General features: G+C 46.4%; 1 protein-coding gene across 1 annotated transcript in view; it reads left to right on the top strand.

The window, feature by feature from the left end:
* Positions 1-14498, top strand: part of LOC126272786 (dipeptidase 1-like) — a 108177-nt gene that overhangs the window by 47458 nt on the left and 46221 nt on the right. The window contains exon 4 of the mRNA XM_049975934.1: positions 210-279. Coding sequence (XP_049831891.1) covers positions 210-279 — 70 coding nt within the window. The remainder of the gene's footprint in view (positions 1-209; positions 280-14498) is intronic.

Raw genomic sequence — 14498 nt, 5'->3', positions numbered from 1 at the left:
TAACTTCATTTTGAGTAACCATTTATATTTGTATTAGCCAGAATAATACTTTCATACAGTGTTCAGAAGATGCAATGAAAATGGCGAAACCTATTTGAACTCCTCTATTTATCTGTACATGTAGCTACCTGTTTCTGCTACAGAAATGTGCGTTACTGTTCCTTTCCTCTCTCGTGAGTACAGCTTTAGGTGACTCGCCTCTGTTCCAGGGCAGACTGCTCGCTGGTAGATAACCCAGGACAGCGCTCAGAAAACAAGGGCCTCACTAAGTTCGGCAAGGTCTGTATCAATGCCAGTCGTTATGTCTACTAGGACACTCCCTAGCAAAGTAGTCCAGTCTTTGTATGCGAGGGGCATTCACCAACTAATGCAACACTTTTTTATTCTTGGCCGATTTCGGTTTAAAAAATTCGCAATTCGTTGCGGGACATCGTGGAATATTCCCGCCCCGGTCCATACAGCTTCATGAAGTCGATAGATGGTGGCGCAGTACGTAACCTTCAGAATGGCTTCTGTCTGTAACAAAGGTGCATACCAAGCAAAGAGCTACCACTGAGTTCCTTTTGATGGAAAATAGAGCATCGCAGTTATTTATCGGCGCTTGCACAGTGTCTATAGAGACAGTGTTTATAGAAACAGTGTCTATAGAGACAACACCACGGTGGGTCGCTAGGAGAGATGTCTGCCATCATCACGGCAAGGTAGCGTAAACGTGTCCGACACCACCCCACTGTCCAAATGGACGTCTCCATTAGTAGTGCTGGCACTCTCGTCTACCAGTTGGGGTACATCTTCCGCATCCATCCTACAGCCCAGATCTCGCACCTTCCAACTTCCATCTGTTTGGTTTCACAGGAAGTTGAGCTTGGGTGATGGAAAGGAAATTGACGCAGAAAGACGTTAGATCCAGTGTCTAATAATAAAGTGCTACCGTGTGGACGTACAGGCCCTCTAGTAAGGTTGTGTAAGGCCATTGCACTGGATGGAGATTATGTTGGAAAACAGGGTTTTTTAGCCAAAAGGGTGAGAAATAATATGGTGTATTGGAACCCTGAATAAAACCAACCTGCTTTCATAAAAAGAACGTGTTGCATTACTTACTGAACGCCCCCCGTGTAAAGCAGTAACGGCCTCATTCGAACAGTCCTAATAGAGTAGTAACCTTTGTCTGTTTCCCAGTCCTCATCAATTTCCAGCAACATAGTATCTGTAGGCATTGTATAGGTCCTACTAAAGCTATCCCCATTCATTTTACCAGTCTAGTAAAGTAGTACTCACACTCATTATAGTAGTTCTAACGAAGAAGGCCTTTTCCAGTAATTATGCAGGTAACTGTGTGCGACAAGCTGAAACTCTGTGGCGCACCGAAATTCGACTCCGGGAAGATGCCTACAGTGGCGCCACCTGAGCCTGCATGACGCACCGAGCAGAGCCCTCAGACTGTCACAAGGTTGTCCCGTTTCTTTCCAAGTTTCTGAAGAGGCTCTTTCACAGTGGTGCGGCAGCAGAACCTGCCAGAGGCTGGGTACGGCGACCAGCTTCAATTAACCACAGCCCGCCCACACAGAAAGAGGTTGCGTTGTCAGGGACAGCACTCAACTTTTGATAGTGAAAGAACTTGCTCTGTAGTGTCAGTGAACGGGTATTAAAAGATATACAAAATAATCGCATGCAGATTTCAGCAGACAAGGCTACAGCTCTGCCCTATTTTCTGGGAAAGCAAGAGCGCTAACATCAGCAGCAATCGAACATGCTGCGATGACCACATCTGCAGCAAACGAACTCACTCCAAAGACAGCTATAACAAAGTAAGAGCAAGGGACATTGTTATTGCAACTGCTTCTGCTTGTACTTGTAACAGTCAAGAGATAAGCCGAAGTCCTGGATTCATTTCTGGTACTTCCAAGCTACAGATTAAGAATTTTGCCACGCTTTTTTCACTCGAATTCAGAGATAATAGGACTTCTACGAAATCATTCCACATTATATGAAATTTATTGCTTATCCTGTTGCTATTTATGTGAACAAACCTATGTTGTGGAGGACAGATTAGAGTTTGGAGAGTATCTGGAGCGAATTTGTTTTCAGGAGTTACTGATTTGCGTGGTGTTAAGCGACTTTTTCAGTTCACATTTCGACTGTTGGCCTGACTGCTCTCAGAGGCATGACCTCCACGACAGTGGACACAGCTGCGGCCATCAGCAACGTACGCAGATGTCCAAATCCGAGGCCACCTTCATATGGGAGCAACTATCAGCGCGTCTCGTTGCCAGGCGACACAGTTTCCACTGTGGTATGCGGAACTGTCGGGCAATATGCGGCAACAGCAGAGGCAGAGTTGCCAGCGACACAGCCCGTCGTTAGACGGCGCTACTCACATGTGAGCGATGGCGTCATCTACACCACACCATTGTTGCCCCTACATTTTTTCATTCTGTCTTTACCAATCTGCAAACAGCTCTCTCACTCTCATTGAAGTTTTAGGAAGCAAATCAATTAAAAAACTCGAAAATTTTTATTTTATGGACTCGTATCACAGCTTCATGATGGACTGAAGTAGAATGGCTATGAGGATTCCAGCAGACTTCACCGATCTTGAATCCTGGTTCTATGCATTCATTGACTCCACACTAGACGCCACAACCCAAAGTCCCCTTTATGATGTCATGCTCAAGATATCCGATGCCACACTGCTCCTTTATGTGACATCATTTCTGCAGTATAAAAAAGCCATTAAAACAAAACAGCCACAATATTTCGTTGAAAACTAAGAAGAAAAAGGCCATTATTATCTTGGGAATGTTCAAAGTACCTGATCAATATGAATTTTGCCACATGTTCAAAAGTCTTCTATTATTTATCGAAAATACGTAAGGATGTCGTCAAGACTGGTGTAAACTGGCTGTAGTGATCTACGTTACAGGTTAGGCAGCACATTTCGATGATCTCAGTTCTATAGATGTGTAGTGTGTGTTGACCTCTATGATGGGTTCTACTAGCTGTCAAGATGGGCATCTCCCAGCCTGGGGGTTGTGCATTGAGTGGTTTGGCAAGGGCTACGGGAGGCAGAGAGACAATGTGCATATACACTCTTTATTACTCTAGCAAGCTACAGCAGTTACAGGTAAACCCTGTCACCTAGCGTCCACCCATGGTATCCTAGATCAGTAGTGTGGCCATGTGTCGACCTCGTGGTCCACAATGGTGGCATATAGTGTTAAAAGGACAGCAGTAGCTGCTGCCCCAGCAGAGTGAAGGGAACTAGAACACCTGTCTAATATTGTGTAGGACTCCCACGAGCACGCACAGGTGAGGCAAGACGACGTGGCATGAACTCTACTAATGTCTGAAGTAATGCTGGAGGGAATCCTGCAGACCTGTCCATAAATCCGTAAGAGAACGAGGTGATGGAGATCTCTTCTTAATAGCACATTGCAAGGCATCCCTGATACCCTCAATAATGTTCATGTTTGGGGATAGTGGTGGCCAGCGGAAGTGTTTAAACTCAGAAGAGTGTTCCTGGAGCCACTCTGTAGCTATTCTGTACGTGTGGGGTGTCGCATTGTCCTACTGGAACTGCCCAAGTTCGTCGGAATTCACAATGGACATGAATGGATGCAGGTGATCAGACAGGATACTTACGTATGTGCCGCCTGCCATAGTAGTATGTAGACATATCAGGGGCCCCATCACTCCAGCTGCACACGCCCCACACCATTACAGAGCCTCCACCAACGTGAACAGTCACCTGCTGGCATCCAGGATCCATAGATTCATGAGGTTACAATTTGTGACGAGACTCGTCCGACCAGACAACATGTTTCCATTGACAGACCAATGTTGGCGTTGACAAGCCCAGGTAAGGCATAAAGCCTTGTGTCGTGAAGTCATCAAGGGTACACGAGTGGACCTTCAGTTTCGACAGCCCATATAGACGATGCTTCGTTGACTGGTTCGCACTTGTCAATGGCCCAGCACTGAAATCTGCAGCAGTTTGCGGAAGGGTTGCACTTCTGTCACGTTGAACGATTTACTTCAGTAGTTGTTGGTCCCGTTCTTGCAGGATTTTTTTTCCGGCCGCAGCCATGTCGGAGATTTGATGTTTTACCGGATTCCTGATTTTCACAGTACACTCGTGAAATGGTCTTAGGGGAAAATCCACACTTCATCGCCACCTCGGAGATTCTGCGTACCATCTCTCGTGGGCAGACTATAACACCACGTTGAAATCCACTTAAATCTTGATAACCTGCAATTGTAGCAGCAGTAATCGTTCCAACAACACTTGTTGCCTTATATAGGCGTTGCCGACCGCAGTGCCCTATTCCGCCTGTTTACATATATCTGTATCTGAATACGAATGCCTAGACCAGTTTCTTTTGTGCTTCAGTGTCTCCCTGTTCACGTAGTTCTGTAAGGGTTGCTGGTCGACAGCGAATACTGTCCTGGGACACGTTGTACCACGCCTGCTCGCCCTGTTCACGTAGTTCTGTAAGGGTTGCTGGTCGACAGCGAATACTGTCCTGGGACACGTTGTACCACGCCTACTCGTCCTGTTCACGTAGTTCTATAAGAGTTGCTGGTCGACGAGTCTCACCAGTCACTTCTCGTCCCGTCACGTCCCACACGCGCTCCACTGGAGCCGAGTCCGGATGTCACGCTGGCCAGGGAAGTTGCCGCACGTCTCGCTGAGCACAGTGAATTTCATGGGCAGCGTGTGTGTTAAAACAACACATGATCTTCTTGTTGCAAGAACGACAAAAGAACATGTCTCACACCATTCCGCACGTACCGAGAGCTGGTTAGCATCCAGTCCAGAGACATCAAAGGTGAACGAAAGTTTTAGTTTATCGCACACCGAACCGTAAGGCTCGGGCCGGGGCCAGTGAGTCGCACCACGAGACGGCGCTCGCCCAGCCTACGCCGTGCGCGCAAACGACCGTGACTTGTGTGCAGGCACAACCTGCCTTCATCGCGCCATTCCATCTGCCAAGAGATCCTCCGACGTTACCAGCCGGGCCGTGCACGACGATGCTGTGGAGTGGGCTCACAAGCGCTCTTATTTGCGCTGTGTGCACGGTCTGTGGCTGCTGCCCTTAATATACGACGATCCTCGTGGGCGCCCAGAATCTCGTTTGCGGGTGTGAGAAGGCTCGTGTGACCACTCATACCAGCATCTTATGTGGCCGTTCTCCGAAAGGACCATCCCGCCCTTCGGAAGGCCAGAATCTGACTCCTTTCAAACTCGCTTTTTGCAGCTGTAGCTAGTACGAGTGCATCCCTGTAGCTTGGTTGACTGCTTGCGTCACAAGTTTGCACCTGCTGTGAGCATTCCCTATTAAAGAGCAGGCACAGGTAACGCTCTGGTAGATATTGTCATCATGGTTGGCGAACCAAGTTGAAACTGTTATGAGTACATCTACTATCCCCCACGTGACACATGCCGTCTTAGATCATATTCGACGTCGTCTTTCCAGGTGTACTATTTTTTTTCCTGGAGTGTATTAGGAAAAGCAGATGCCACATTGAAATTCACAGGAAGAATCTTAAAGAACTGTAACTCATCCATGAAGGGAGTAGCTTCGAGCGATTGTTTAGTACTCTTCATCAGTCTGGGGTCCTTAACAGGTAGGACTGTCAGAAGAGATACTGAAGATCTAAGAGGAGCAGCACGCTTCGTCACAATGTCTCTTAGCCCGCGTGAGAGCGTTTCAGAGATGCTAAACAAACAACAGTGGCAGACGCCACGAGAGAGGCGTCGTGCATTGCCGAAAGGTTTACTAGCGAAATTTCGAGAGAGTACTTTTCGGGAAGAGTGAGACAACGTATAGCTTCCCCCCACATACATGACCGCGACGAGAAACTTACAGAAATTAGAGCTAGAGCAGAGGTTTACGAGAATCATTCTTCCCACGCACCGTTCGTGAGTGGAACAGAGTGCTGTGTACGGACGGACGAGGAGCTGGCCACTGTTCGCGAACAGCTGAACTTGTTGATGGGCGCAGTCAGCTGTCTTCAGGCTGCTGTCTCGGAGTGTAGCGGCAGTGGGGAGTCTGGTGCGTCGCATGGTACACCCCAGGTGTCACATGCTTAACCCACTGTCCCTGCTATCGAGACATCTTCGCGGGTACCGGGCGCGGTTGGGTCACCCTCTCCCCAAGGGGAGTGGCGGGTTCAGCGGCTTTCGGGGCGCGCGAGGCGGAGGGTCAATGTGGAGGCTAGCCGTGTGGCATCGCCCACTCTGCCTGTAAGTGGACATGTAGCCGCTCCTTCAGTAAGGTCCGAGCAGGCAAACGGGGGGAGGGGTTCATTAGTTATCGGGAGCTCCAACGTTAGGCGGGTGATGGAGCCCCTTAGGGAAATAGCGAGAAGGTCGGGGAAGAAGGCCAGTGTTCACTCTGTCTGCTTGCCGGGGGGTCTCATCCGAGATGTGGAGGAGGCCCTGCCAGCGGCGATAGAGAGCACTGGGTGCACCCAACTGCAAATTGTTGTTCATGTCAACACCAATGACTCCTGCCATCTGGATTCAGAGGTCATCCTCAGTTCGTACAGGCGGTTGGCGGAATTGGTGAAGGCGGAAAGCCTCGCTCACGGGGTGGAATCAGAGCTAACTATTTGTGGTATCGTTCACAGAACCGATCGCGGTCCTCTGGTTCGGAGCCGAGTGGAAGGCTTAAACCAGAGGCTCAGACGATTCTGCGGAGGTCTGGGGTGCAAATTTCTCGACCACTGCTATTGGGTGGAGAAATGTAGCGCCCCCTGAATAGGTCAGGCGTGCACTACACGCCGGAAGCGGCTACAAGGGTAGCGGAGTACGTGTGGAGTGCACATCGGTTTTTTTAGGTTAGAGAATTCCCTTCCTAGGCCCAACAAGACGCCTCCTGAGACGCGGCAACGTAGGAGTACTGACTTGGCAGAAAATCCTAAGAAATTTTGGTCTTATGTCGAAGCGGTAGGTGGATCAAAACAAAATGTCCAGACACTCTGTGACCAAAATGGCACTGAAACAGAGGATGACAGACTAAAGGCCGAAATATTAAATGTCTTTTTCCGAAGCTGTTTCACAGAGGATGACTGCACTGTAGTTCCTTCTCTAGATTGTCGCACAGATGACAAAAGGGTAGATGTCGAAATAGACGACAGAGGGATAAAGAAACAACGAAAATCGCTCAAAAGAGGAAAGGCCGCTGGACCTGATGGGATACCAGTTCGATTTTACACAGAGTACGCGAATGAACTTGCCCCCCTTCTTGCAGCGGTGTACCGTAAGTCTCTAGAAGAGCGTAGCGTTCCAAGGGATTGGAAAAGGGCACAGGTCATCCCCGTTTTCAAGAAGGGACCTCGAACAGATGTGCAGAACTATAGAACTATATCTCTAACGTCGATCAGTTGTAGAATTTTGGAACACGTATTATGTTCGAGTATAATGACTTTTCTGGAGACTAGAAATCTACTCTGTAGGAATCAGTATGGGTTTCGAAAAAGACGGTCGTGTGAAACCCAGCTCGCGCTGTTCGTCCACGACACGCAGAGGGCCATAGACACGGGTTCACAGGAAGATGCCGTGTTTCTTGACTTCCGCAAGGCGTTCGATACAGTTCCTCACAGTCGTTTAATGAACAAAGTAAGAGCATATGGACTATCAGACCAATTGTTTCATTAGATTGAGGAGTTCCTAGATAACAGAATGCAGCATGTCATTCTCAATGGAGAGAAGTCTTCCGAAGTATGATTTCAGGTGTGCCGCAGGGGAGTGTCATAGGACCGTTGCTATTTACAATATACATAAGTGACCTGGTGGATGACATCGGAAGTTCACCGAGGCTTTTTGCAGATGATGCTGTGGTTTATCGAGAGGTCGTAACAATGGAAAATTGTACTGAAATGCAGGAGGATCTCCAGCGAATTGACGCATGGTGCAGGGAATGGCAATTGAATCTGAATGTAGACAAGTGTAATGTGCTGCGAATTTATAGAAAGATAGATCCTTTATCATTTAGCTACAAAATAGCAGGTCAGCAACTGGAAGCAGTTAATTCCATAAATTATCTGGGAGTACGCACTAGGAGTGATTTAAAATGGAATGATCATATAAAGTTGATCGTCGGTAAAGCAGATGCCAGACTGAGATTCATTGGAAGAATCCTAAGGAAATGCAATCCGAAAACAAAGGAAGTAGGTTACATTACGCTTGTTCGCTCACTGCTTGAATACTGCTCAGCAGTGTGGGAGCCGTACCAGATGGGGTCGATAGAAGAGATAGAGAAGATCCAACGGAGAGCAGCGCGCTTCGTTACAGGATCATTTAGTAATGGCGAAAGCGTTACGGAGATGATAGATAAACTCCAGTGGAAGACTCTGCAGGAGAGACGCTCAGTAGCTCGATACGGGCTTTTGTTGAAGTTTCGAGAATATACCTTCACCGAAGAGTCAAGCAGTATATTTCTCCCTCCTACGTACATCTCGCGAAGAGACCATGAGGATAAAATCAGAGAGATTAGAGCCCACACAGAAGCATACCGACAATCCTTCTTTCCACGAACAATACGAGACTGGAATAGAAGGGAGAACCGATAGAGGTACTCAGGGTACCCTCCGCCATACACCGTCAGGTGGCTTGCGTTGTATTGATGTAGCTGTAGATGCAGAAAGGGTGAATCAGCTTTTGGTATCCGAAGTACCCTGCACCACACACCATTAGGTTTCTTGAGCGGTATGGTGTGGATGTAGGCGCAGAAATTAAATAGCAAGACCACTGGGTGGCATGTGTGCTCAAACATTAATGTTTGAAATAATTATGATAATTTATTGCAATAGTGCGACAAGTACAGTCTTAGAGAGCAATATTGTTTCTCGAACGTATGGTATCTATACGATATAACTTAAAAGTCTAACCTCCTACAACTAAGTTCAAAGTGGATTTTGTATGAGATTTCGACCCTAGTTTTCATGCCCTGAAATATTACCTGTATATATCAAATCTCAGCCAGATTTGAGTAAACGCATCTGGCTTAGACGACTAAAGATTCGGAGAGGCAAGGACGTTAGCAGAACGCAACGGAAGAAGGGCAGATTTAATCAGAGTTAACCAAGACAGAACTGAAATTTGAATCCACACATTATACGTTATATACGGAGTTCCGAAACAATTCATTGAAATTAACACAAGAGGTAGAGAACGTCAAAACAAATACATTTAGTTATGGTACATATGGGTCCTGAAGGGTTTCTGACGGCAGGGACGACTTGCATAGAAGGTAGCTTAGCAAGTTAATAACAGCAGTAGCGTCCACAGCAACTGCTCGAATGCGCTACCATTGACCTGTATGGACGCAGTACACCGTCCGACCATTGACTGTCGTGTGCGTTCGAAGATACCTCACGTGTCCGCAATGGTACCAGCAGTGACGGCAAGTCTAGCGGCGGGATCGCGTTCTGTTTCCACAACGTTTTCGTACACTAGCTGCTTCATGGGCCGCTAGAGGAAGAGGTCCAGACGCGTGAGGTCAGGGGACCTAGGGGGCCGGGCCAAAGGGCCACTGCCAGTCCATCGATGATCGAAGGCCGCTCTCAGAAGACTCCTGACAGCAACGCAGGAATGGCTGTGAGCCCCATCGTGCTCAACTACATCCTACCTCTAACATTCCGACGTACATCCTCCAGCAATCCTGGCTACATATTTCCCACGAAGATGCGATTTCTTCATCCATTAATGAGAAATGGAACAATGTATAGTCCAATCAACCTATCACTGAGAATGCTGGCCCACACATTAACACTGGATCGCAGTTGACGACCACTACATCGAATATCTCGTGGACCCACATGCACCCAAACAAACGAAATGTGAATATTGAAACACCTCTCAGGATTAAAAATGCATTGTCGGTGTACGGGACCTCGACCGGAAATAAGTAGTGCAGGGCAATCTGTTGCAAAAATCGTTATGCGAAATGCGCGCGGTGGGTAATATGTTTAGTTGTCCCGGTCGGAGAGGCCGAGCGGTTCTAGGCGCTTCAGCCTGGAACGGCGTGACCGCTACGGTTACAGGTTCTAATCCTTCCTTTGGCATGGATGTGTGTGATGTCCTTAGGTTATTTAGGTTTAAGTAGTTCTAGGGGACTGAGAGCCATTTGACCCATTTCTGTTCAGTTGTTAGCGCCGCCACGCGCTGGAGATGGAAGGGATGAAGCTGCTGGTCATGTGACACATTCCACACAAGGCTATGTCTGACGCCAAAGAATGTACACACACGTCGTTTACTTGTGCATGGAGTGTTTTCAACGTGTGGCGGGATATCGCCTTCCATTTCGGAAGTTGGCGCTACTCAGCTGCACGGGAAGTGCCTGTTTCACGCAGCAGGTTATGCAGATGTTTGAATTTTTGGTGTTGTGGTACATGTCGACTGGGAAAGCGCTATCGATACTCTCTCACCGCAGCTCGTCCATTTACATTCACAGACCCGTATACGAGACGCAGGCCAGCCATTACAGCATATGTAAACCGATGCATGTTCATTGTTGTTGTCGCAGGGCGGTAGTGATTGTGAATAAAATGATATGTTTATAAGGAAGTCACAGTTCTTGTCACAACGTGGTGATGCTTGTGAATGAATCGCTGTGTTCTTCCAAGGAGACCTCAGAGCGAACCGTCTGTACACAGAGCGGTTTTGAATGTCAGTAGACATTCCCGGTTAGCGGCACAGACATGACGTCTTACGTCAGCAGCACTAACAAAATATTTCCCAACATCAAAAGTTAACTTCAGAGACCACATTTTCCTCTTTTTTTTGTCATCAGACTACTGACTGGTTTGATGCGGCCCGCCACGAATTCCTTTCCTGTCCTAACCTCTTCATCTCAGAGCAGCACTTGAAACCTACGTCCTCAATTAATTGCTTGACGTATTCCAATCTCTGTCTTCCTCTACAGTTTTTGCCCTCTACAGCTCCCTCTAGTACCATGGAAGTCATTCCCTCATGCCTTAGCAGATGTCCTATCATCCTGTCCCTTCTCCTTATCAGTGTTTTCCACATATTCCTTTCCTCTCCGATTCTGTGTGGAACCTCATCATTCCTTACCTTATCTGTGCACATAATTTTCAACATTCGTCTATAGCACCACATCTCAAAAGCTTCGATTCTCTTCTGTTCCGGTTTTCCCACAGTCCATGTTTCACTACCATACAATGCTGTACTCCAGACGCACATCCTCAGAAATTTCTTCCTCAAATTAAGACCGGTATTTGACATTAGTAAACTTCTCTTGGCCAGAAATGCCTTTTTTGCCATAGCGAGTCTGCTTTTGATGTCCTCCTTGGTCTGTCCGTCATTGGTTATTCTACTGCTAGGTAGCAGAATTCCTTAACTTCATCTACTTCGTGACCATCAATCCTGATGTTAAGTTTCTCGCTGTTCTCATTTCTACTCCTTCTCATTACCTTCGTCTTTCTTCAATTACTCTCAAACCATACTGTGTACTCATTAGACTCTTCATTCCGTTCAGCAGATCATTTAATTCTTCTTCACTTTCACTCAGGATAGCAATGTCATCAGCGAATCGTATCATTGATATCCTTTCACCTTGTATTTTAATTCCACTCCTGAACCTTTCTTTTATTTCCATCATTGCTTCCTCGATGTACAGATTGAAGAGTAGGGGCGAAAGGCTACAGCCTTGCCTTACTCCCTTCTTAATACGAGCACTTCGGTCTTGATCGTCCACTCTTATTAATCACTCTTGGTTGTTGTGCATATTGTATATGACCCGTCTCTCCCTATAGCTTACCCCTACTTTTTTCAGAATCTTGAACAGCTTGCACCATTTTATACTGTCGAACGCTTTTTCCAGGTCTACAGATCCTATGAACGTGTCTTGATTTTTCTTTAGCCTTGCTTCCATTATTAGCCGTAACGTCAGAATTGCCTCTCTCGTGCCTTTACTTTTCCTAAAGCCAAACTGATCGTCACCTAGCGCATTCTCAATTCTCTTTTCCATTCTTCTGTATATTATTCTTGTAAGCAGCTTCGATGCATGGGCTGTTAAGCTGATTGTGCGACAATTCTCGCACTTGTCAGCTCTTGCGTCTTCGGAATTGTGTGGATGATGCTTTTCCGAAAGTCAGATGGTATGTCGCCAGACTCATATATTCTACACATCAACGTGAATAGTCGTTTTGTTGCCACTTCCACTAATGATTTTAGAAATTCTGATGCAATGTTATCTATCCCTTCTGCGTAAGTCCTCCAAAGCTCTTTTAAATTCCGATTCTAATACTGGATCCCCTATCTCTTCTAAATCGATTCCTGTTTCTTCTTCTATCACATCAGACAAATCTTCACCCTCATAGAGACTTTCAATGTATTCTTTCCACCTATCTGCTCTCTCCTCTGCATTTAACAGTGGAATTCCTGTTACACTCTTAATGTCACCACCGTTGCTTTTAATGTCACCAAAGGTTGTTTTGACTTTCCTGTATGCTGAGTCTGTCATTGCGACAATCATATCTTTTTCGATGTCTTCACATTTTACCTGCAGCCATTTCGTCTTAGCTTCCCTGCACTTCCTATTTATTTTATTCCTCAGCGACTTGTATTTCAGTATTCCTGATTTTCCCGGAACATGTTTGTACTTCCTCCTTTCATCAATCAACTGAAGTATTTCTTCTCTTACCCATGGTTTCTTCGCAGCTACCTTCTTTGTACCTATGTTTTCCTTCCCAACTTCTGTGATGGCCGTTTTTAGAGACGTCCATTCCTCTTCAACTATGTTGCCTACTGCGCTATTGCTTATTGCTGTATCTATAGCGTTAGAGAACTTCAAACGTATCTCGTCATTCCTTAGTACTTCCGTATCCCACTTCTTAGCTTATTGATTCTTCCTGACTAATGTCTTGAACTTCACCTTACTCTTCATCACTACTATATTGTGATCTGAGTCTATATCTACTCCTGGGTACGCCTTACAATCCAGTATCTGATTTCGGAATCTCTGTCTGACCATGATGTAATCTAATTGAAATCTTCCAGTATCTCCCAGCCTTTTCCAAGTATACCTCCTCCTCTTGTGGCTCTTGAACAGGGTATTCGCTATTACTAGCTGAAACCTGTTACAGAACTCAATTAGTCTTTCTCCTCTTTCATTCCTTGTCCCAAGCCTGTAACCTTTTCTTCTACTCCTTCCCCTACAACTGCATTCCAGTCGCCCATGACTATTAGATTTTCGTTCCCCTTTACATCCTGCATTACCCTTTCAGTATCCTCATACACTTTCTCTATCTGTTCATCTTCAGCTTGCGACGTCGGCATGTATACCTGAACTATCGTTGTCGGTGTTGGTCTGCTGTCGATTATGATTAGAACAACCCGGTTACTGAACTGTTCACAGTAACACACCCTCTGCCCTACCTTCCTATTCATAACGAATCCTACACCTGTTATACCATTTTCTGCTGCTGTTGATATTACCCGATGCTCATCTGACCAGAAATCCTTGTCTTCCTTCAACTTCAGTTCACTGACCCCTACTATATCAAGATTGAGCCTTTGCATTTCCCTTTTCAGATTTTCTAGTTTCCCTACCACGTTCAAGCTTCTGACATTCCACGCCCCGACTTGTAGAACATTATCCTTTCGTTGATTATTCAATCTTTTTCACATGGTAACCTCCCCCTTGGCAGTCCCCTCCGGGAGATCCGAATGGGGGACTATTCCGGAATCTTTTGCCAATAGAGAGATCATCATGACACTTCTTCAACTACAGGCCACATGTCCTGCGGATACACGTTCCGTATCTTTAATGCAGTGGTTTTCATTGCCTTCTGCATCCTCATGTCGTTAATCATTGCTGATTCTTCCGCCTATATGGGCAATTTCCCACCCCTAGGATAAGAGAGTGCCCTGAACCTCTATCCGCTCCTCCGTCCTCTTTGACAAGGCCGTTGGCAGAATGAGGCTGACTTCTTATGCCGGAAGTCTTCGGCCGCCAATGCTGATTATTTATCAAAATTTAGGCAGTGGCGGGGATCGAACCCGGGACTGAAGACGTTTTGTTTATGAATCAAAGACGCTACCCGTAGACCACGGGTGCTACACACACGTTTTCCAAATGAAAATGTATCTGTTTTGATGTTCTCTACCTACTGTATTAATTTCAATGATCAATTTGGGTTCTTCGTCCGACGTTTGTTTCATGGTTCTTCTGACATTTCACCAGCACGAGTGGCTGGCATTGTCAAAAGTTCATCCTCGATTTCTGGTGGTTGACTGAAGTCGAGATCGCGGCGTCAGATTAGATGTGCCTGGTGCGCTAACATCCAAAGGCTTTTCCGTGGTCATCTGCGGTGCGGTCGTCCGCATGCTACCTGCAACGGTCGTTCGCTGCAGGACGGCAATCTAGTATCCTTTCCCCTTGAGCCTTTCTTTTTTCTTCTTGAAGTTTTTCTCGTGTTTGTGTATTTCTATAGCTTCTTTGGACAAGCAGGTATAGTAGCTGTTCTCT

This window comes from Schistocerca gregaria, chromosome 5 (assembly GCF_023897955.1).
Source record: "Schistocerca gregaria isolate iqSchGreg1 chromosome 5, iqSchGreg1.2, whole genome shotgun sequence".
Lineage (NCBI taxonomy): Eukaryota > Metazoa > Arthropoda > Insecta > Orthoptera > Acrididae > Schistocerca > Schistocerca gregaria.
Note: the sequence above shows the minus strand (reverse complement) of the source record. Positions and strands in the feature narration are given on the sequence as shown.